Here is a 24,191-nt window from a genome sequence, read left to right on the forward strand (position 1 = left end):
GCATAAATAGATCTCCTCTCATTATACCAACCCACAGACCCACCTGTACGGTTTAAGTGTAAGTTAGTAATTAGTGTGCCCTTTTGTTGAAAGGAATAAAGAGCCAAATTGCAAATAAAAACATCATAAATTTTAAACACTTTGGTGTATTTAAAAATATAAAACTGTTACAATGAAAAGAAGGTTGAATAGTTGGTGAAAGATCTATTTTAAAATCTGTTGTTCATGGTACATCTAAGCGGAGAGAGTCTATACTCAGAAGTCCCATAGAAATATACATCTAGATAAAATAGCTCCTCATAAAAAGGAAATTACTGAGCATTATACACCATCAGCAAGATTTTCACAGAAAGAAAAATATACAGCTCCTTGGAGGGCCCCAGCTTCATGTGTTACTTTGTGTTTCCTTCCTCCACTTCAGGACAAGGCAGATGCTCAAGACATTTATCTTGATATACTGACCTGGGTGTAGGTTAGGAAGTCTGGGCTACTTCCACTTTTGAAGTACTTAGTATGTTCTTAAAAGAAAGACATGCCAAAACAGCATTATAAAAATTGTGGTAATGTATAAAATGCATACATTTAATCAATTAAAACACTTTTTGGGAAAGGAATACAATGTAACTATACTACTATTCACAAAATACAGGGTTCATAAACATGTTCACTTTCTTAAACCACAGATGGTATGATCTAGTAACTGAAACAATTTTAAAGTTATAATCAATACCTTCTTTTAGTCCTGTAAATTTATCTCTTAGACTTTACATCTACCATGTGCAAACCATTCTGCTGGGTGCCACAAAAAAAATATATAGTATAAACTTGTTTTGAGCTCAAGGTATCCAAGAGAGATCCCCCAACATCTCTCTCTTCTAGTTGAGCAACTATAAGGAACTTCTAACAATTATCACTCCACCTATGTCCTAGGGAGGAATTTGGTGGCCTTGCCCCATCTTACTTGCTACCTTCTCCATTCAAGAAGCTTTAATATTCTTTCTCTCTGGAGTCCTTCTTATATACCTTTAAATAGATTTTCTATTATACCTTAAAATATTGCTTTCTCGACCTTGCCCTGTTTCTATTTTCTCCTTCCTTTCTTTCCAAACATCCTGAAATAAACTACACACTGCTTTCACTCTCCTTACCATCCACTATCTCCTTAGCTCCTAACAATCTAGGTCAACAAATAAACATACAGAATTTGTAGCAATAGACAAAACAATAGGTCGATTAGCATCTTCTGAGTGTGATCAGCACTACCAGAGCTTAATCACCTCTTACTGTGAAAAATATCAAGCTCCTAATATGCAAAGCTGAGAATCACTGGCTAGCCATCAAGTACAGACACTCCACAATTTTACTTAAAAACAACTTAGTGACAACAGAATGAAAGATGGCAAGAGATGGGGTGGATTGGAGGAAAGGAGACACTAAGAGTATAGCCAAGAAAGAGAAATGAAAGGGGTCACGAAAGCAAAAAGTTATTGAACTAAAGATAAGTAAAATGAAAGAAAATGAGCTAGATTTCCATTCAATGAACCTCTGGTTGAGAATCAAATTAAACCAATGCTAGCTCAGCTAACCACTTGGAGAGTTATTAAATATGTAAAGACTTTTGAAGCAGTAGAAATCATCTTTAACAGTAGAAATCGTCTTTCCCAGTACCTGTACCCAGAGGCCCTGCTGGGCAATCCCTTCTGATTTCGTTCCTTTCACTGGTTCACTATCTAGCCCTCCTGTCATAGATTAGCATTTGCCTCAAGTGATCAAGAGGTCACTTCCCTTGCTCTCACCTCCTACAGATAAAAGTTTAAATGAGTCATCACTTTCTAAAACTCCGCCTGAAATCATTTGCAGGGTTACAAGTAGTTCTATACTCAAGCAAGCACATTAACTAGAAATGGCAAGCATCATTCTGGTTTATGATTATCTTCTCTGAATAGTACTTTATAATTCAAATATATGGAATCACACTATTATTTCTAAGGTCATTTCCAGTTCTAAAATGCAGTATAAACCAAGAGTCTAAGTGTGACATTGCACAGTTAGCCTAAGATAGCTGTTGGCCCTGTACCCCAACACCAACTTTAAAGTATACCAGTGTGCTAGTGATCATTCTCCACATACTGCCTTAAATATGCTCTTTCATGTACAGACTGTTCCCTCTGCCTGTAATGTCCTTTCCTTCAGGACTTTAAGTGGAGTGTCACCTACCCGGGAAAAGCTTTCTTGAACTCAGTTTTGTTGATGACTTTCTTTTTCATCCCAGCTCCATCCCTTGTACTGCCTATTGTAGCACTTATTACACCAAATGACACTCATGTGGGCCCGTGTCTGCCTCACCCACTTGGCCGTGCACTCCTTGGGAGCAAAGATCTCTTCACATCCCATCCTTGTAGTCCTAGCTTCTACCACAACCTTCAGCACATGGTACTCCTCAGATTCAGTGAAACTGCAGTCATATGAGTCCTAGTACATGAAATGATTTGAAAAGAAATAACCATCCTCAGGAGAATGGGAATAACCAACCAGAAAGAAATAACCAACCAACCAGCAGAAATCTTCATCATTTCTGCTGATGAAGATTAAAAGGATACTCATTAATAAGTCTTCAATGACTAAATAAAATTTTCAGACAAACTAAAATTTTTCATTACAGTATTCTTTCTGTAATCTTAAAATGTTTACCTAATAATGTTTGCCTATTAGTAGTTTAGTAGAAACTAAAGAAAAATATAACCTGGAGACATGTATTTAATTTATTTAAACCATTAGAATGACTAAGGATTTTTTTTAATTCTATTTTTAGTTTTCTTTCCTAATTTCAACTGAAAAATATTTATTAAGGACCTACTATGTATAACTTATAGTGCTAAATGCTGGTGATACAAACATGAACAAAACAGGCAAGGCAGCTTTATTCATGCAACTATATTCCAGCAGGGAAACAATAGACAAATATTTAACTACAATTGTATTAAGTGATCTGAATGTTTAAAAGGAGCACATCTCCTGGTCTGGGCTTGTGGTGATTAGGAAATCCCTAGAGAAGTGACATATAAACTGAGCTCTAAGGACTGAAGAGACATCAACTAAGGTCAGAGTGAGGGCCTTGTAGGCCATGGGAATATCAAGAGCAAAGCAGAGACCCTGAGTGGGGAGGGATACACATCCCAAGAGCCAGAAGAGGGTCAGTGTGGCAAGAGTACAGGCAGCAAAGCGGTGAGTGGCAGGAAGGGAGGCAGAGTCTTCACTGGGCACTCAGAGAACAGGACAGACCAGGTACTTACTGTCATGATGTTTATATTCCAGAGAGGGGATGCAGGATTTTGAGGACTTGTTGACTGTTTAAAGTATGGAAAAATATGATCAGATTTATACTTGTTTTTTAGGTAAATGTTATATTTGAGGTATAACATATAGAACAGATATGTAGTTTTAAAAGATTACTCTTGCCACAGTTTCAACAATTCTGAGGCAGAGAATTCTCTACTTACAAAAGAAAAAACAGATTCTGCAAAGCTAAGTAATTTATTTGAGATTATTTATTCAAACATTTGAGTGCCTACAATATGGCAGGCATAGTACAGCATGTGCTTGGGGATGCAGTGAAGAGATGAATGCAACAGTCTTGCTCTTAAGAAACTCACAATCTAGTAAAAGAGACAGATCTTGAAACAAGCTACAGTGTAGTTCATAGTAGTAATGAGTAAAGCATTAGGGTGCAGAAGGAATTAAATCTCCCTAGAAGAATTAATAATTTCATCTCTATGTTAAATGGGTATTTTTTTCATACTATTAGAGTAGATGAATTTTTGGTCATTCCTGTGCTTGGAACATAGTAGGTACTTGAGCAAACACTCACCAACCCAGGACTTTTAATTCCTAGTTCAGTGCCTTTCAAGTAAGCAACTGTGCCACCAACTCTGGAAGAGAATGCATTAACTCCAAGGCACTCTTCCTTTGAAGCTGCTTTCAGAGCCAGTTTACAAACCACACACACAACATACACAAAGTCTCATTAAATTGAAGCCAAACCTCATTTTTGACCCAGCCTGAAAATCCATAACAATATCCAAACCTACTTTTTAAAAGCAAATCTTCATTCAGAAGAAATTTTCTTATGAAAACAATCAAGAAGATATGCCACATACTCCTTCATAATACATGATCTCTGTCCTGAAAGGACTTGTATATTAGTTTCTAATTGGAAAGATAAAACATAGCACATAAAACAAAATGCAAGGTAGCACTTGTTTTTGTTTTTTTAAAATATTTATAAATTGCCTACCACAGGCCAGAACAGGAGCTGTCTTAGGGATACACACAAGTAAGACAAGTCTGCCTTCAAGAAGCTCGCAGTCTCTCGCAGGGAAGCAGACAACACACCCCCTGAGACAATCAGAGCTGTATGTAACTCAGCAGGCACACAGAGGAGAACATGGACGCTACATACAGATGCCATAGGTTCTATTTCATCAGCCACCTATTCCTATCAGTCAGTGCCCATGCCTTATCAGTTGTTAAATATTTTAATATTACCCGATGATACAACAGACTAACAAATATAAGTAACTGCTATATGAAAAAATAACACAAAAATTAATGTTAAAAGGGTTCAGAGGAGATGCTGAGAACATTTAGAGGTGGTCTCGGAATCCCCTGGGTTTCTCATCCAGCAAGGTTTAGTGTATTTGGTAAAAAGAGTTGGTTCTAGGCAAGGAGAATACACTTACCAAAAGGCTAGTGGCTGGGAATACCCATGTATAGTCCTTCAATTATGTTGAGGATATGGTTTAGAAGTGTGCTCTCCAACATGGTAGTCATTAGCCACATGCGCTACTTAGAACCTGGTATGTGGTTAGTTTGAATTGAGATGTGTTGAGTGAAAATACACTCCAGATCTCAAAGACTTAACATGAAAAAAAAGTAAAGCATCTCAATTTTTTAAAACTGATTATGTTTACATAATATTTTAGACATATTGAAATAAATAAAATGTTATAAAATCTATTTTATCCTTTCTACTTTTTAAAATGTTGGTACTAGAAAAGTTAAAATGACCTATGTGGCTCATATTTGTGGTTTGCATTCTATTTCTACCGGACAGTTCTAGTCTGGAGAGCTTTAAATAACAAGCTAAAGAGTTGAAACTCTAGGGGATGAAACACCACTGAAGGTTTTCAAACTTAAATACCTGGGGCAGATTTGGAGAGGGGGCTGGAAACATAAAACAAAGCACCGTTTCAGGAAGATTAGTGTGAGGGCAATCTGTAGGGTCAAAGACACTAGAGGCAGTTGTCGATGTCAAAAAGTAGTAAATGTCAAAGGGTAAGCAGGCTCAGCTGGAAAGTGTACCCTGTCTTTAGCAGTTCACATTGGGTAGAGAGAGGAGGAAGAAATCAAGAGCAGGGTGAGGTGAGGGAAGACGAACAGCTGCAAGAGCTGACCCAAGTCTGGACAACCAAGGTGCAATGCTCAGCAGACTTGGCAACTTCAGCCAACAGATTAAGTTAGATCTAGTCTGCCTCACTGGTAAGGTCTCCCGGGCATAGAGAGGGAGAATAGGATCAGGATCCTCTTCACCAATTTCTGCTCTACCTCTACCCAGCAAGACCTCCAATAGTGGGATCAAGTCCTAAAGAAGGTAGGAGAAAAAAAGGCTACCAGAAGCTGCAAGACAGCAATAAATTATAAAATCAAAATCCCAGACTCACAACAGCCAATGAATATTTACTGGGAGTTTGCCATATGCATGAGTCTTGGCTAGGCTCTGGAGACACGGGAAACAAAACAGGCGTCGTCCTGAATCACACTGTGGTGAGAGCTATGAAAAAAAGAACAGGAGCTCTGAGAGATCTAAACGAAGGTGGAGGTGGTGGGACAAAGTCATAAAGAAAAGCCTCTCTGAGGAAGTGACAATTTGATCTGAACCCTGAAGTCAGGTAGGAAGCAGGGGAAGAACAACCCAAGCTAGGAGAATGGTAGGTACAATAACCTTGAGACTGGAAAAAGCTTGGTAACTCAAGGAATTAAAAGACTGATTAGGAATTAAAAGACTGATTAGAGTTAGAAGGTCAGAAACGGGGGGGTGGGTGGTAAAAGAAATGAGAAGGCTGGAGAGACAGCTGGAAGCTAGATCTTACAAAGCCTCATAAGAAGAAATATAAAATCCCAAATAACCTGAGTGCATGAGGGGTGTTGACCAGAAAAGTGGTCAGATCCTGATGGGGTTCTAAGTGCTCTAACTGCCTATGCTCCACTCAGCCTAATGAATCTGAACCAGCTTGGCAGCAAAGGGGCAGAAGCCAGTATTTGTAGCTGAGTAGCAGGATATCAGGTCTGAGTTAACGGAGTTCATTATAAGGCCCTCCAAGTATTCCAGGGTTGCAAGTTTAGGGGAAGGATGGCATCCCTGAAAATTACGGAAAAATCAGATGGAAAAGCTGGTATGCGAGGCAAAGTTAGACAGAACTTGAAATAGTGAATATGAATAAAGAATTTCGGCAGGTAAGCATGGATGTTATTTGGATTATGGAAGAAAGATCAGGCATGGACATGCAAGTTAGTAGACAGAAAGGTGACAGATATTCTAAGTACCAAAAGTAAATAATATTTTCAAGGAATAGAAAAAGAAAAAGAAAACAAGGACAACAAAAAGAGCTCTAGCCTGATCCTCAGTGTTATCTCCGGGACACAGGTCAGAAGAAAAGTGTATCAGAAGGGATATAGCATGAGGGGATTTGGCAGGGGATGGCAGGGTGATGTAACTGTCCAGTGGCCTGATTGTGGCAGTGCTTACATGAGTCTATACACGTGTTAATGTTCACAGAACTATATACACACTAAAAGTCAATGCTACTATATGCTATTTTAAAATTTGAAAATTAAAAAATTAAAGTCAAAAGGACTGGCTGCTAAAGGGAAACAGAAAAAGATGCTCTAAGAAATTTAACTATTAGCTAATTTTTAACCTTGGGAAAAGCCTCAGTGAGTAGCGAGGCTGGGAACCAGGCTGCAAAGGTTCAAGAATGACTGAGTAGTGAATGGAAGCAGTCATTGCAGCCTCCCTTTTAGAACTTGAGGTGAAAGGAAGAACAGAATGGTACCGCAGCTTCAACAGATAAGCAGAACTGGGAGACTTGAGCAAACTGGCAGAGCCAAACTTCCAAGACCATGAGTTGTTCCATTTAAGTGTTCTTCTAGAATATGCGTTTTATACATGAACTATTCACATTTTCTTGTCCCATTAAATTAAAACTGCTAAAATGAACCTGAAGTTATTACATTTTCAACTCTGCTCCTTAGTCAACTTACATTTACTGTGTCCCTGCTATGTGCAAAGCTCTGTGCTAGATGCAAAAGTTCCTGGTCCCTGGAGAACACACAGGATTAATCACAACAGTGAGGTAGTGTAATGGAGATATGCACAAAGGGCTCTGAAAGCCTTGACCTCTAAATTAAATGCATTCTATTTACCTTTATAAAAATTAAACAGGGAGGAAATAAAAACAATGCAAAGATGTGCTTTGGTACAAATTTCCTTAATTTTTTAAAGGCTAAGAATGAGTTTAACATTAAGTTCTTAAATTAGGTATGGGCAACCTAATTATCAGCAACACTTACCTTTACTCTATCTCCCTACTTTTCAGTGTCCTTCCCATAGATTTTCCCCTGGATAATCTAGGGGCAAAATGAAAAAAGTGCTGGCTTTGAAACCAGACGGACTTGAGGCTAAATCTAGGCCCCCAAACTTCCTAGCTGTGTGGCTCTTGGAGGCTCTTTTTCTCATCCATAAAACATTAATGACACCTACCCCACAGGCTTGGGTTGAGGTGAGCATTAGAAAAAAATATGGGAAGCATGTGATAAATGTGTCACTACTATTTGAACAAATGATATTTTTCTGATTTAAAAAATTTTAAGTGCTTCCTTTTGAAGGAGGAAAAATATTATTTTGTTTCAAGGGCATGACATTTATCTGCTACCTTAGAAAAGTAGCTCTCAAGAATTTCTTCTCCTTAAGACCTACCGCAAATTATTCTGCTCAAATAACATGTGGGACAAGCCCTTAAAATCGGCAGAGAACTAAGGAAATACAAAGGTGTCCCAAGTGGGGCAAGCCAGTCTGATCTGTGTTCTCAATACTTGCCCTAGTGAAGGAACCTACTACATTCCCAGCCCTCCCACTACCTACCTACAGAAATATTACAGTGTCAGTGCAAGACAATTTGCTAAAAGTTCCGCTTTTTAAGAGGCATTTGTATAAGTCTACCAAAAGAGTAAGTATAGACTCAAAGCCAAGATCACAGGTGCTTCTCCAAATCAATAGAAAACTATCATCCTACTGAAATTCCCTACATCGGTGAAAGAAGTCTCTATCGTTAATGCTAAGACATACACCTTATTTCTGGGTGATTAACTGCTGGAGGGGGAGGGGAGGAGCGCCAGCTAATGACGTTTTATTCACTTATAGAGAAACATCTCTGGCAAATTTTATTGTGTAATTTTGCTTGTATTGTAATACAAATACAAACTTGAAATCTGCTAACCCCTTGCTCAATCTCTAATACACATGCTAAAATGCAATAACATAGCTAAAACATACACGAGAAAGCAAGGAGTCTTAAAAGACCCAGACTGGTACCCTGTGCCCAAAGAACTGAGGATGGGCTTAACGCGCCTCACAGCTGCTCCCATTACTAGGTGTCTACAGACACTAGAGTGTATCCTTAGGCAGCCCACTGTGGGCTGCCTAATGACCCTGCTAGTTTGAAACTACAGGGGCTGAACCAAAGGAAGGCAGAAAACACTCCTCGGGCTGTTTGTCCAATGGTCCAATGTTATTCCCCTTGTTTCCTCGTGGAAAGTCTGAATTGCCCATCGAAAATGGCCACATACGCAGGGCTCCGGGATGAGGGGATGAAAGGATGCGAGGATGAGGGGATGAGGGGTGGAGGGGTGGAGGAGTGGGACTCCCGGCCCGGGTTGAACAGAACACATTCACTCTGTCATGCAGGTCCTGCACACAGACAGGGACCGGGAGGCTCCGAGGCCTGACACGTCCCTCGGACACGAACCTCCCAGGGCCTCTACTCTACGAGGCAACAGGGACCCCTCCCTGCCCAGAGACACCCCCACCCCCCACCCCACCCCGAGAAGGGAAGCGAACCCGACCCGACCAGCCCACCCGGAAACCCTCCCCAGCTCACACCTGCCGGCGCGTGACGCCCACAGCCGCGCGCGCCCGCCCGTCCGTCCCGGCCCTGCCATTCGGGGCGCCCCTTCTCCGTGGACCGCACGTCGCCCGCGTTCCTCCCCGCCCGGAGGTCAAACCCACCAAACTCCCACCCCCACGGAGCACGCGCTCAACGCCACTGCCCCCGCGGGGCCCAGCGCGCGCTCACGCCCCTCCCGGCCCTCTCCCCGCCGCGCTCGCTCACTCGCGAGGACTAGCACAGTCTGCGCCTCAGCTTGACAGGCCGGCCCGCGCCGCGCGCTCCCGCGAGCGTTCTCGCCCACCCCGCCACCCAGTTCTGACTAGCCGTGTGCGGGGGAGGGGAAGAGCAGCAGTGGCCCTCGGTCCTCACTCACCGCTGATTCGTGCCGGTTCCAAGTGCGCGGCGTTCCGCTTGAGGCGATGCGCTGCGATGCGCGCGGTCCCCGCTTCTCCGCAGGTTGTGGAGGCGACGTAGTACGGGGGACTGAGGAGAGCCGGGGTCAGTCCCGCCCGCTTCACCTCCCAGAAACACGGGGACCCCAGAAACTAAAAACAAAATAAACAAACTTTCCCCTCCGCCTCCCTCCCCCAAAACCACAACACAAACACTCGGAGGCCTGCCCACAGCCTCACTCTATTGGCTGCAGGGAGGATAGTTCAGGCTGTCACTGGCTAGTTTTTGTGCTCGTCAACATTGTGCTTCGCCCCTCCAGTTCCTCGCCGCGGCCGTCACCCCTCATTGGTCAAGCGCTTCCCGTTTGACGAGCTAGGATTGGCTGAGCTGCCTGCGCCAATCATTCAGGGACACACCCCCTTAGCATCCCGTAGGCCGCTTCCTTGGTCGCGGACCCGTAGGAACGAAGGGGAAACTAGAGCATGATGGCGCCCGACCTCGGTTGGCGCAACCATGGCCTTTTTTCTTTCTTTTTTTTAAGCTCATTAGTGACTAGCCTTCGCTCAGTACCCCCTAAGTCCGTTTCTCCATCCAATATTTCCTAATAACGGAATGTATACGTGCCGGCTCCTTGATTTATCGCCTCCGAAGGGCTGAGTGTGGGCTGGTTATGCGTCATTGGGCGGTTTGGATGTCACTCCTTAGTTAAATCCTTGAACTATTGGTGGAACAGCAAGAAAGCCTGTCCAGCAACAAGAGCCAATGCTATTGGTGTGACTCCACTGAGTTTTTTTCCAGGCACCTTATTGGGCAAATAGGGTCGTCAGTCAGCACCGGATTCTCCGTACTACAGTTAATTGTTAGCTAAATAGTGTGGATGACTGTGGCCCTCTGCCCTGTAGTTGACGGCTATTGTGTGCCCACTAAGTGTCAAATACTGTTCAGAACCCTTTACAGGGATTATATAGTTAAACCTGTGAGTTTTACATTCTCCAAATTTTAAATGTAGGAAACAAAGATGCCAGAGAGGTTGGGAAACTCGCCCAAGGTCACCCAGATAGAAAGCAGTTAGGCCTGGCATTTGGTCCTATATCTGACTCCAGAGTCTTCTCTCTTTTCCTTGTACTTCAGTGCCTCTCTCTTAAGCCAGAATCATACCTGTCAGCCAATCCAACATCTTTAAAAAATTTCATTCAAAGCCCAATTTCCTCAATCAGTTTCTAGAAGTGACAGACACTGTTGGGAACTAAAGCTATGAAGAGGTTTCATTGCCTCTGCCACATCCTCCTCTCCAGGGCCCATTCCTCCTCACCCTAAAATAAACAATCTTGGTGCTTCCTGACCAGAAGCCCATCTATCTGTATGTTCATTTTCTCAGCTTTATAAATGGACATTTCTTCCATCCTTGTGTGCCAAGCCCACCTCCTCATCCCCACTCTATCTTTAGAGAAAGTCCTCAAGAGCTGGAAGCAAGGGGAAAAAAAAGTCTAAAAAGAGAGAAAGAATAAATTGCTTTACAAATAAATAATTAACTGCATGCAAAGGGAACAGCCCTTCAGCTCTTGGAAAGCTTCCAGAGTCACCCTGATGCCGTACAAGACATATGCTCCTGGCTCTTGGCCATTGGATTCTTTCTCTGTGGCAGCTTACAGTGAAGTGAATCCAACATTCCAGCAAGAGGAGGGGAGGATGCTTAGGACCAATTGCCAGAGAGCCAGTCTCAGCCTTTGGGGCTGAAATGATCTCCAGGAGTACAGTGCTGGACTCTAGCCTGCATTCCTCCCTCTCAAGTAATTAACATTTTGCCATCCCAAATCCCCATCCCTTGTAGCTTCAGTGGGATCAACGCCCTTGTTTCACTTCCTTATCCAAGCTGTTGTGTAACTTCATTGGCACTGCTTTAATAATAAAACAACCACTGTAACACAGTAATAATGTTCAACACTTCAAGCCTTTCAGCAGAGAGACAACACATTTCACAAACATCAAATAAGATTAAATGGCAGGTATTCCTAGGACAATTGATGGCAGAAAATCATGAGTCAAATTCTAATAAAGGTCCTAAAATTTGGAATCCTTATAACCATATACACATACCTCATATTAACAGTCCAATATGGGATTTTGAGCTAGAAAACACAATGAACAAGAAGTCTGCAGGGTCCAAAACCTTCCTTATCTTTATAGTTGGTTGTTTGTACCTCCATTTTAAACTAGCACTGGATTTTATAGTTCATTGTTGGACACATCTGTCTCCCCCAACTATAAATTTCTTGAAAACAAATGGCTTCTTTTTCATTTTTGTCTCTCTTAAATTGCTCTGATTATTAAAGTTCTCCAAATAATAATCGTTCAGTACATGAACAATTATTAGCTGGAGGAATATGACAAAACTGACGCTGTCCTACTTCAGGCACATCATGAGAAGGCAGGGTTCTTTGAAAAAACAATAATGCTGGAAAAAACAGAAAGCAGAAAGAACAGAGGACAATCAAATATGGGGTGGATTGACTCCATCAGAGAAGCATAGGGATGAATCCAAAGAAGCTGAGCAGGACTGTTCGGGACAGGACATGGTTGGACATCCATCACTAGTTAATAGGGTCTCCAGAAATTGGAGCTGACTCAATGGCACATAAGGCATGTAAACACACACAAATGTTTTTTCAGCCTGTTGGCACTTTCCTAAGGTACCAAAGGCTACACAGATGAATAAAACACTTCCGCCTCCAGGGACCTCAGTCTAATGGGGGTGATCAACAAGTGCACAAATGATCACAGTGCAGGTGGCTTGAAGCACATGGGAGGGACACGACTCAATCTTGGATGGACAGGGATGGCTTTCCAGAAGAAGCAACATCTACGAGGTGAACTGAAGGATGAATTGTGGTTAGCTACATCAGAGACTGGCAGTGTGTGATGACTTGGCGCATTTGCTCTTGGAGGACAGGAAGCAGGATAGGACTATCCAGGAGTGACCAAAGTTTCTTTCTATAACGTTTGTCTTTGAGGGCCTTCAGCTGTCTGTCCCCTCCACCTCGTTGTACTTCCCTCCCAAGGAGAAAGCAGGAGGTTGGAAACCCTGTCATGTTTGCATATTCAAGAACAGGAAAATAATTTTCAGATAAGATTGCTGGGTTTTTTTCTGAACATAAAAGTAACATTGAGTAAAGATTTCAGACAATACAGAAAGTTTTACAGTAGAAAATAAAATCTCCCCCAAATCCCACTACTAGAGCCAACCACCATTAAGGAGAGTATCTTCCCAGACTCTTTTATGAATAGACTCACACAGGAATTTCTTCCAACAGTGGGGTGTGGTTTAGGGTCTTGTCTGCACTCTGAAAGCTCTCATTACTCAGAACTGAAACTTTGGAAGGAACCTGTCCTCACTTTCTATACTTATAGGAGGGAAGCCAATAAATCAACCAAATATTTATTGTAGAGGATGATGGTTTCAAATTCCTGTTGCAGCGAATGACAAATTACCACCTGTTACAGGACTTTGGGGCTTGCTCAGCCTACTGCAGAGTTGGCGGATGGCAGGGGCTGCTGTGCCTGCTGCTCCAGGGCTTACCGGCAAGCTGCAGTGGCTGCAGAGTCAATCCCTGCCTAGAAAAGGCAGCCCAGGTCAAAGAACAACATGCCAGGGTACTCTCCTATGCTCTTTATCATTTCTACTCTGCATGCTACTTGGAGAAAATATTTTTTGTTTGTTTCAACCCACCTGGCTTAGAGAGTAAAAAGACTTGTCAAGTCTCACACACCTGTATAGAGGCCAAGTACAGTGTGTTCTTGGAACGCTATACTATTCTTAGGGCTCTGTATGTGGTGCTCCATGCAGCTGGCTTTTTGCTGGAGGGAAAGACAGATTTAATGAGTGATAGCTGCCTTGGATGGCTACCAAAAGTGCTCTAAGCCATTCCAAGCAACAGGCCTTCTTTTTTTCCCTTCAGCGAGTGTTCTGTGATCCCTGAACACACTGGATAAAATCCAATGTAACAGGATTTTTCTGCAGATGATTCTGCAATGACCCACAAGCTTGGGGTGACATAACCAGCTGGAACTGCTCCAGTTCTGCCTTCTGTGACACAGGAGAACTCCCTCTACCCTTTGCACTGGCCTCTCATTGCTATGAGACATTTGGAAGTGTTTGCAAAGCATTCTTCAACTCTCCCAAACATTATAAACATGGGAAGATCCCTGCAGAGGAACCTTATCCAAAAAGACAAGAGGACAGGGGACAGCTGATACAGCTCACTTGGGCAGTGGGTGTGGTCACAGCCAAGGCCCAGAGCAGTGGGTCAGGGGAACTTTCTAGGGGGTGCTGATTACAGAGGACCTGCTTATAAGTGTTTATTACATGTCTGGTAGCATTTATTGTGAACAAGGCCCTTGTGACAAAGTCTGTGCCACTTCTAAATCACCTCTCCTTTCTTAGGGCCACACTTCCTGAAAAGCTCGGAATGAAGCAGCAGATAAACTGCTCCGGTGTGCTGGCTGATGCTAGACCCCCAGGAGTTTCCCAAGAGAACAGGGGAGGTGGTTGTTAATACTAGCTGCCCTTTCATGAACACTTGCTGTGTGTCGAGACACTGTGGGGGGGCTTTACATTGGATCCTGGCAGTTAATCGCCACAGCGAATGTGGTTTTCCCTATTTCCAGGTAGGGAAACTGAGGTACTGAAGGTCTGGCTAACTGGCTCCAGGTCACCACAGCTAATAACCTTACAGTTGAAACCAGGTAGCCTGATCTGACTCTAGAGTAAACCCTTTTCCATGCTGCTGTGTTGCCCCTGAGATGGCTGTCCTAAGAAAGCCACAGTACTGCTGGGGAGACAACCAGCCTCCCAATAAACTAGCCTTTGTGAGCCTAATCCATGCCCCTTTCCCTGCAAACTCAGGGAAGGAAGAGCACCCTTCCTGACTAAGTTACTTCCCCTGACAGTCTTTCCTCCATTTCCTAATTGAGATCTGGCTCTTCTGCTCCCCCAATCAAAATTCTTTCTTTCTCTTTCTTTTTTCTTCTTCCTTCCTTTCTTTCCTCCCTTCCTTCCTTCTTCCCCTTTTCCTTCTATGTCCTTTTCTTAGCCTTAAAACCTGGGGCTGTCTCCACCATGGGTCCTCCCTCATTCTTTAAACCAGCTTTGAGCCCTAACTCTGCTGAAATTCATTTCTCTAAGTGCATCTATGACCTATTGGTGGCCAAAATCCATGAGACTTTCTTAGTCCTTGTTTCCATGGCTTCATACTATGTTTTACCCTGCGAATCCTCTCTTGGCTTCCCAAAATAGCCAGATTCCCTCCCACCTCTACAACTGTTCATGCCCTTTTTCATACCACCTCTTTCTCTTAGCATCTTCAAAGAAAGCTGTCCATTCTTCTCTCCTTATGTCACCCTTCTGGGGGTGTGGGGGTGGGTTGGGGAGCTGGGTCATCGTCCTGCCTTCCCCTGGAAGATTGTGATTTTTCATCTCTCCATCTCCAGCCTTCCTCCTGCAGCCTGCCTGCTGTGTGACCTTGTACAAGTCACATCAACTGTCTGAGCTCAGGTTCCTCATTTCTAAAAAAAATATATTTTTATATATGTATATGTATGTAAATATATACATTTATGTGTGTATACATACATAAGTATGTGTGTAAAATATATCTATTTTTATATTTACGTATTTCTAATGTGTGTGTAGAGTCTACAATAACATGTATGTACACACACACGTTATTGTAGACTCTAACATAATGATAAAACTTAAAGTTTTTAAGCACATACTATGCCAGGCAGGACTAGCTACATAATCTGTGGCCATGCAAAAGGAAAGCATGGGGCTTCTTCTTCCAAAATTATAAAGAATTTCCAGGCAGCAACAGCAGAGCATTAAACCAAATGCGGGCCTTTTTGCCTTCTGAGCCTCGTGGCACTGCACGGGCTGCATGCCCATAAAGCCAGCCCTGCTGCCAGGCACTGCTCTAAAAATCTTGTATGTATTAGTTTATTCAGTCTTTACAACAACCCAATTAGATAGACGTAGATGAGGAAACTAAGGCAGAGGGGGGTTAAGTAACTGTTAAAGGTCACAGTTTTTAATTGCTGTAGCTGAGAAAAATACCACCTGTCTGGTGGGCATTGCTGTGACGTCCACACAGAAAACGATGGTTCCCTCCTGCGGAACCCTCAGGAGGATGCCCTGGTGGCCCCTCAGCTGGGCCATGTCTGTTCTGTGCTCAGTGAGTTTGCGCATGCAGCTTCTGCCCCCCAGGATGCCGCTTCTTCCTTCCCTGTGCTTCCGTTCAAGGCCCTCTCCTCTCAGGGGCTTCTGGAGCAGAGGAGCCAGGCTGACGTCTCTCCCCACAGATCCTCTCCCCTGTGTGGAGTCAGGTGCACCCCCAGCCTAGCCATGGGGATTATGTAGAGTTTCCAGAACTCACCTTTTCAGGGGTCACTAATAACCAATCCTGTAAGGCTAGTGAGAAAATTTTCTTTAAATCTTTCTCCACAACATTACAATAGCTTGTGATAGCCTATCGCACACACCAGACTGAGAGGCCTTGAGAACAGATACTCTATTTGAATCTTTAGTATGTCTTTAATGCTTCTAATTCTCTTGAAAGAATTCTTTTTAGGCTCTGGACCTTTTCCTGGAAAGTCTTGCCTCATCCTCTCTTCTCCTATTCATTCCTCAGGTGTCGGTTCAGACATCACCTTCTCCTCCAGGAAGCCTTCCCTGACCTCCACCTCCAGGTTGAGTTTAATGACTCTTCTGGGCTTCCATACCCTCTTTGCTCCCCCATAACAACACTGCATCCCTGAGTTCATCACCCCAACCAGGTTATGAATGTCTTGAGGGCATAGACCAGTTCTGTCTTAACACAGTGCCTGGGACACAGCACATTCGCAATGTTTGTTTGAATGAGTGAATGAATGAATGAAAGTAAATGTCAAATACTGGTTAAAACTCCAGGCTCTTTGTGGCCCTCTCAGCACAGGGCTGGGCACCCAATGGATACTCATGTAAATTTATGAAATGGTTGAAAACCAAGGACAACTCCATAATTTCTGCTACGAAGAGGCGGCAATCTGGTATGGGGTGGACAGGCGGGGCATTCCTCTTGTCAGCACGATGAGAAAGCAGGGATCCCAGGTGTGCCAGTGGGGAGTTAGCATTGGGAATTTGGGGGAACAGCCAGGGGTTGGCAAACCAGGGCTCATGGGCTGAATCCAGCCATATTTTTGCATGGCCTGTGAACTAAGAAAAATTTTTATGTTTTTAATGGTTGAAAAAATGAAAATAATATTTTGTGACATGTGAATTATATTGAAATTCATGTTTGTGTCCAGTGTCACTGGAACATGGCCACGCCCACTCATTGACACAGTGTGGTTGTTTACTGTTACAGCAGCAGTAGTTGTGACAGACACTGCGTGTCTACAAAGCCTGAACTATTTACTATCCGGACCTTAACAGAAATCGTTTGTCCACCCCTGGCCTCTGCCATCTTACCTGGAGGAAGAAGGGAATGTGCTGCCAGCTGGCCACAAGGTGTCAGCATTTCACAGCAGTGGATTCAACCCTGTGAGCTCCTCTAAGAAACCTCAGCTTGGAGCTGACCCTTGAGCTCTTCCTGCCAGTCTGGCTGGATCCTTCGAGGAGAGTGCAGGGACTGGTTTGAGGAGCCCAGTGGCTTGGTGCAGGTTGGCAGGCTTTCCTAGATATGCTCTTTCTTTGTTTTTGGTTAATTTGTATTTTACATATGAGGAATTCTCCAAACAAACTAAAATAGTTAATTTTACATAAAACTAGAAATCAAGAATAGTTGTGGGACTTTTACACAGCCAGGTAGGACTGTGGCCCTCTTCCACACCTGGAACCAACAAACCCACAGAGCCAAGGTAGGGACAGGTATGTAAGAGGCAGTGTGGTTCATACCTGCACCTCTGGCCAGTTTTCTCCATCTTCTTTCAAAACTCGGTCCTGGAAACTTCCTCTAGGAGGACAGCCACATGGCGTTGTGTGCCAACTATTCAACACGAAAGTGGGAAGTTTACAGGGAGGGAACAAGGAGGAAAAGCCAGGAGAGACTGTCCCAAGAGGGAAATGATACACCCGTGGATATAACACACCACCTGACGCACCTCGAGTTACTGGGCTCCTTCCATATGTCAGCCACGGTGCTAAGTGCTTTATTCTCCAGCACTTGCCCATTCTGAAGACTGTCCTCTCATCACATGCCTCAGCTAAGATCACAGCAAGCAGCATGCCCCCACCCCATCCTAAATCCACCAGTTCCACCAGGGCTTTCCTGGCTCACCATGCACTCCCAGGCCTACTGCACAGTAAACCCCCATTGAGTGAACACATGAGTACTCCTGCAGTGAAGTGCCTTTCCTGGTCTGATCCCTCCGCTTCCAGGAAGAGATGAACCAGGGAGTCCACACTGCACACAGGAAGTGAGAATCACAAAACCCAGTTCTTGGTTCTTAGCACAGGCTGGGCTCTCTCCCTTGCTGGTACCCAGAGCACCATGGCCTCTGCGGCCACACTGCCTGTTCTTGCCTTTTCCTCCTCCAAGCTTCTCACCCACTAGCTGGCTTCCATGGTAGGTCCTAGCCCGTCTCCTACGTTGTGACACTTGTTCCTGGAGTTGCTTTTTGGAGGCCACAGACAATGCCTAACTTCTAGCCACCTTTCTATTGAAAACCTGCCTCCAGCTGGCTGTCACTTGGAGAGGCCACATGACAGTGCTCCAGGAGGGTCTGGACAATCAGATTCTAGTCCTTCCCATAACTTGTTCATTGATCTTGGACAAATTTCTTCCCTTCAATGACAATCTCTTCCTCCCATGCTTTTGTGTTAGCCTTTTGAATGGAAGTGTGCAGACAGGGTCATCCCTGAAGCAACCTGGAGACCTGGGCCCACCCATTCTGGAGCGATGGGAGGTGAAGACCGTCTACCAAGGACACACATTGAAAGAAGGAGCTTTCCCAGAGGGATGGGTTGGGCCAGGAAGGACGTTTGATAAACCCAATCCTTATGAAATTAAAGAGCAGAGAGCAGAATCTTGTTTGGCTTCCATGTAGTCTCAGAAGTCAAGAACAAGACTGAAAGGGTCCTGACCGATTCTGGAGGCCCTGACACCCCCTACATTGATCAGCCTGGTCTATTCTATCAAGTGACAGTTGAGTTTTTAATCATATAACAAACAGGTGTTAGGCAGATACAGGCTTTCAGGCTCAGGAGCCCCAGGGACGGAATGGGTACGCACTGTGCCATTGGCAGCACATGCTGCCAGAGTGGGCACCAGGAAGCAGGGCCTTCCTTGACTCATAGCTGGAGAGGCAAAGGTCCACAGGGAAGGTGAGAGGTTCAGGGCATCCTAACTTTTCTAGGCCTTCTGGCTGAAATAGCAATTTCTCAGCCTAAGAACCCTGTCCACCTGCACCTGCCACCTCTCAACCTTAAGGTGCACGTTCTTGCAACCTTGTTCTAGTTCAGCTCACTGAGCCTGGGGTGTTTGCTCTGCATCAAAGCTCCTGCCACTGAAATAGCAGTGCAGATGATCACGGTGACAGCCGCTGGGTCCTCTAGGCAGGGAGGCTGACTGGTACACAGCCAGATGACAAACTATATCCACAGTGCATGGTGGGGCTAATTAGCTGCTGAGGGGCCTTTGTGGGTGTTCACTCAGAGTGCAGTCCTGACACTCTAGGTAGCAACTCCCACCTGGCCCAACTTGAAGAGCATGGAAGACTCTCTGCTGTTGGCCCCGGCTGCCTTCTGAGGCGGGGACACTGCAGGTCACACCCAGGTATGTCCAAGGATGCTTTCCATGCAGGACTGAACTGAGACTGAAGGAAGGGGACAGACTGGGAGGAAATGTGATAGGGCGCTGAGTGGATGTGTGTGCGTAAACACACCTGTCCGTGGGGGCGGGGGACCAGGCAGTGCAGAGCCTGACAAGGTAACTGGAATAGAGATGGAAGATGCTATTATGTCAGTCATAGAAAGCACAGCCTTTGACAGGTCGGCCAACCCCTCTGGGCCAAAGCACAGTTTCAGGGGGGGATGCACATGAAAGCACTCTGGGGGCCCTTCAGGGCCATGAAGCAGAGAGTCATCCTTCTCCACTAGAGTGATTTGACCTCTCCCCTTTACCCTGGAGGACATTCGATGTCTGCAGACATTTTTCCAAAGCATTAAGTACAGTAACTGGCAATAGTAGGCGCTCAATAAATTAAAAAGAAAAAAGCAGCATAGTAAAAGGGGAAAAAAAGAGCCTACTCCCTCCCTGGCCTGTTTCCTCCACATCTCAAGGCTGCCTTTTCATCTAGACTTTCTGTTAGGTTCTGCACAGACAGAGGGCCATGGTGTTAGCAGAGGCTGTTTGAAAGCACCTCTGAAGGATCAGTGCTGGGATCAACCACACCTGAGGATGGACATCTGGCAAGAGACTGGGAAATTCTGCCCCATCTCAAGGGGAAGCCTCCAGTGCCATGCAGGAGTCCCACGCTTCCTGTCTTTGTGGGGCAGGATCCAGGGTGGCGGCAGCCCCAGGGACTCAGCCATCGGACACCTCTGCTCCTAGGAAGTCAGCCTTCCCAAGCAGCCGCACCAGCTGTGGACACTCAACCTGAAGAAGCCAGACTCAGAAAGCGGGCAGCTTGCTTGTGGTGGTGGGATGGGGGCAGCGAAGCCAGCCCCGCACCGAGTGCTCTCATCGCTGTTCCTCCCCAGCCCTTCTGCTATACCAGCCTTGTACAAGCTGCTGCAGAGGAATCAAGGGCATGATCCACCCTTGAACTTGCAATCCAACTGGGAAGGCCAGATGTACCCTTGAGATTTGATGAGGGAATATTTCACAAAGTGAATGCAAGCTCTGGAACAGAGGGCAGATGCACTAAGAACTAAGGAGCCAAGAGGCAGAACAGAGTGGGCTTGTGCTCAGGCAGACAAAGGAAGCTCAGGAGCCGCATTTTAGGACTTCAGGACCCACGGCAATCTCTGGACTGCTGTCTCTTCACAAGCACCTCAGGGATGGAGGGGGCCCGAGGCAGTCTTGTCCAGACCCCAGTAAGGGAACGAAGAGGCTGAGACCTGGGGCGGGGGCCTCCCAGGCCAGCACTCTTTCTCATTCCACTGCATTCACCTCCCACCCTCTGTTCCTAAGAAGGAAGTGAGATGACCCCACCTTGGCACATGGAGAAACTGGGCCAGGAAGGAGGCTTGGCTCAAGGCTACAGTGACTTGGAACTTCCAGTGTCAGGACAGGGAGGGACCCGCGCCTGCTCTGGGGCAGGAGAAGGGGAGAGGGACAGAGGCTGCTTCTCTCCCAGAAGAGGCACTAGAAGCCCTCAAAGCAGCATGGCTTGGGAGCTGGTTCCTTCCTGGCCTCCTCCCGTGTCCCCAGAGAGGTCCCCTCTCCTGGTCCATGGTGATCTTCTTGCCCTGTTGCAACTGACCTGCAACTGACCCGCCTTGTGTTCACACTGTTGGGGTGACTGCTTGGAGCTGAGGTGCAGCACCACCACATCCCCCAGTTTTCCACTGCTCCCTCCCTTCCCTTCCAGAATGAGTACGTGCCACGTTGCCAGGCCTTGGTGCATAAGGAAGCACTTCTCAGAAAGAGTTTAATCCTCACAAAAGCTCAGGGAGGTGGGTCAGGGTCTAACCTCAGGAGGAACAGAGGAGCCCTGGGAACCAGGTTCATCTGCATCTTCCCCCACCCCCACCCCCGCCCCCGCCTCCAGCGGGTGACCGCACTGTGCTGTCCACTTCTCGCTCCTCAGAGGACCTCTGATTCACTTCAGTGCAGCCAAGTCCCCCCTTGTACCGGCCTCCTCCTAACATCTGGGCCCCTCCCCCAGGTGCTGCTGGTGCCCCAGGATTTTGCAGAAGGAAAGACTCAGGACAGTGTCTGGTTCAAAAGTGAGAGGCTGAGCGGCCTCACATTCACGGGTTCATAGCAGTGGCCCTGACCTCCAGCACTGTCTCCGAGGGGCCCTGCTCACAGAGCGTGCAATTCAGCGGCTTCTGTAGTGTGCACTCACAAACTCTCTCCTCAGACACCCCAGTCACACAAGTGGGGCGGGAGCAGTGGATTTTAGGCAGATCTCTGGCCTGGCACCGTGGCCTTAGGCCCTTTGGAGAGGCTGAGGGTCCTAAACACAGCCTGACTTTTGGCAGGGCCTAAGGCTGGTCTTTGGCTAAAATGTAACTAGAGAAGGGACCTAAGTCCTGGCTGGTGAAGGGGACTGCTGACCGCCTCAGGTGAGGGGTGGAGGTGGGGAGGGCAAGTGCTCCTGTCAAGCAGGCCCACCTCCCGGACCACTGAAATCTACTCCTTGGCCAAGCTCTCTCCCTGCCCCGGGCTGCTAATCAAGGCATGTTAAGGGGAGGGAGCGGCCCCAGGGAAAGGCACGAAAAGAAACCTGTAATGGCTTGTAACAGGCAACAGCCAAGGAGGGCTGGACCCCCGGAGTGCCCAGGTGGGGCAGAGAGTGCCCAGGTGGGGCAGAGTAAGGGAAAGAAAGGAGACCTCAGGACAAGGGCTAGTCAACAGTGTCAAGTTCTCTCACTGTCTCCCAGTGAGAGAGCTTCCCCTCGATCCATTCAGAGTCCAGTGCAGGAGCCTGCTGGCGCCAGCCGAAGGCCCCAGGAACCAGTGACCTGGCTGACCTAGCATCTTCTACATTCAGTTCAGAGGCTAGAGCAAGACTTGGTCCCTGGCTGAAAGCCCTGTCTTCTTCCCTTTTATTCCACCAAACCTGGGGGCGGGGGGATGGGGGTAGGCAGAAACACCAGGAAGCTCAGGGAAGGAGAAGTCAGGGGGCTGGGGCTGCCCTGGAGCCCCTAACACACTAAGGCATAAAGATACGGGCTCACCCCATCTGGGGCCCTGCAGGGTGAGGCTAGCCCAGTGAAAGAAGGGGTCAGGCATAAAAGAGAGTGGACACTAGTCAAGCTTCCACTTCATGTAAACAAGGAGGAGCGACCCCTGCCCAGCCACCGACAGTCTTGTGGAGGCGTGCGACTGCCTTGAAACACGGCAACCCCTCCTATCTGGGATTCAGGGTCCTTGAGGCGAGGATGGAGGCTGCTGGGCAGGAGGACAGTGGGGGTCCGATGTGCAAACTGGTGCAGAGTTTCACCTGTGTTCTCCACAGGACAGGACAGCGGGGCATCAACAGGTCCTGCCACCACTGGCCTGCGGCTCAGGAAATCACGCAGTTGCTGTTTTTGGCAGGACTGGGACTTGTTTTATCTGCAGAGATAAGGGACACAGGCAAGGAAGGATGTAAGTGAAGTGCTCAGTGGATTTGCCTCCAGCCCCTGTCCTGCGCATGTGCGCTGCCCACACCTCAGTGGCCAGGACCACATGCTCAGGGAGGTGGTTTTCACACGCAGGGTGGAGGGAATATATTTCATTGAAAGGAAGAGGAGAGAGGTCTATGTTCCTGCAGGCCAGAGAAGCACAGGTCTCCTCTTCCCAGGCCCCTTCCATACACTCCCACTTCTTTATAATCCCCAGCAAAGGTAGGTGGCTTCTTTGGCTTGATTTCTGCTCTTGAGGCCGACGCTGACACCTCTGGGCCTGCCTGCTATCCATGTTCCCCTGGCTCCTGGCTGCATCTCTCCCAGGTGGAAGCTCTGAGCCGTGGCAGAGCCGTGGCTCCTACCAGCTTTTTTCTGCACTGCAAGGGCTGGGCCATTTCCCTGATGCTCACTTCAACTGTGAATTTAATTAAGGTGGTGGCTGCCTCTTCTCCTAGGCCATGAGCAAGAGAGACGCTGGACAGGCCTGAGCAGGATCCGTCCCTGCTGCCCTGCTCCATTTAGCCACTCCTTGGGACTCTCTCCAAGTCCAGCTGAGCTCCTTAGAGACTGTGCTGACAGTGTTTAGAGCCTAGAGGAGGAGGGAGGAGAGCCGATGACTGTGCCCCCTCCCTCCCCAAGGGCTCCCAGGGTCAAGAAGCTCAGCCACCTTCCCTGGTGGTGCTGAGGCTGCCCGGGTCCCCTCACTGCTGCAATGGACATGTTGACCCCGCTTCCTCTCCTCAGGGGCTCCTTTTATTTGCTTGGCCTACTGAGCAGTTGCCAAGCTCCTCCACGGAGGCAGCAGCAGTTTGGAGGCAGGTAAATGAAACAAGCTCCAGATCACGAGTGGGACAGGCAGGGGTGCGGAGCAGCTGGCTTCCTAAGCCTGCAGGGTCTGGAGGGCAGGAATGCTGACTCTCGTGCTGGTCTGATAAGGCTGGATGAAAGCCTGGGGAGACCCTTTATACCTGGAATTCATCTTCATGCCACAGACAGACAAGCCGTTTCAGGGAAAAGTCTTTGTGCCCCACCGTTCCTTCAGTGCACGGGGATGGGGAGCCCATCACACGCAGGCGTTCTGCCAGGCTCCAAGATAAATCAGACCTGCCCCGGTGAACAGGGAAGAATCCAGGAACAGCCAAAATTTTCTGCAAACTATCTGCAGCATGGATGCCCAGAGGAGGCTTATGAGAGAAAGGCACACTTCAAAGGGAGGTCACGGTAGAGTGAGCCTGAAATTGGGGTGGGAAGTAGGAGTCAGC

At 46.6% G+C, this 24,191-nt stretch overlaps 2 protein-coding genes across 4 annotated transcripts in view; both read right to left on the reverse strand.

Annotated features, from left to right (window-relative positions):
- TNRC6B (trinucleotide repeat containing adaptor 6B) overlaps positions 1-10,250 on the reverse strand; it is a 243,209-nt gene extending 232,959 nt beyond the window's left edge. Inside the window, exon 1 of one of the 3 annotated variants that reach the window (XM_037160756.2) lies at positions 9,598-10,250. The gene's annotated coding sequence lies outside the window, so the exon portion shown is untranslated. The remainder of the gene's footprint in view (positions 1-9,597) is intronic. The other 2 variants (XM_053661578.1, XM_053661577.1) reach the window with 2 other exon arrangements.
- Positions 10,251-21,197: 10,947 nt separating this feature from the next.
- The window catches only part of FAM83F (family with sequence similarity 83 member F), a 28,615-nt gene continuing 25,621 nt past the window's right edge, over positions 21,198-24,191 (reverse strand). The window contains exon 5 of the mRNA XM_037160475.2: positions 21,198-22,876. Within this exon, the coding sequence (XP_037016370.2) occupies positions 22,827-22,876 (50 nt within the window). The 3' untranslated portion in view covers positions 21,198-22,826. The remainder of the gene's footprint in view (positions 22,877-24,191) is intronic.

This window comes from Artibeus jamaicensis, unplaced genomic scaffold, assembly GCF_021234435.1.
Source record: "Artibeus jamaicensis isolate MK-2021 breed Jamaican fruit bat unplaced genomic scaffold, CSHL_Jam_final contig_233, whole genome shotgun sequence".
Lineage (NCBI taxonomy): Eukaryota > Metazoa > Chordata > Mammalia > Chiroptera > Phyllostomidae > Artibeus > Artibeus jamaicensis.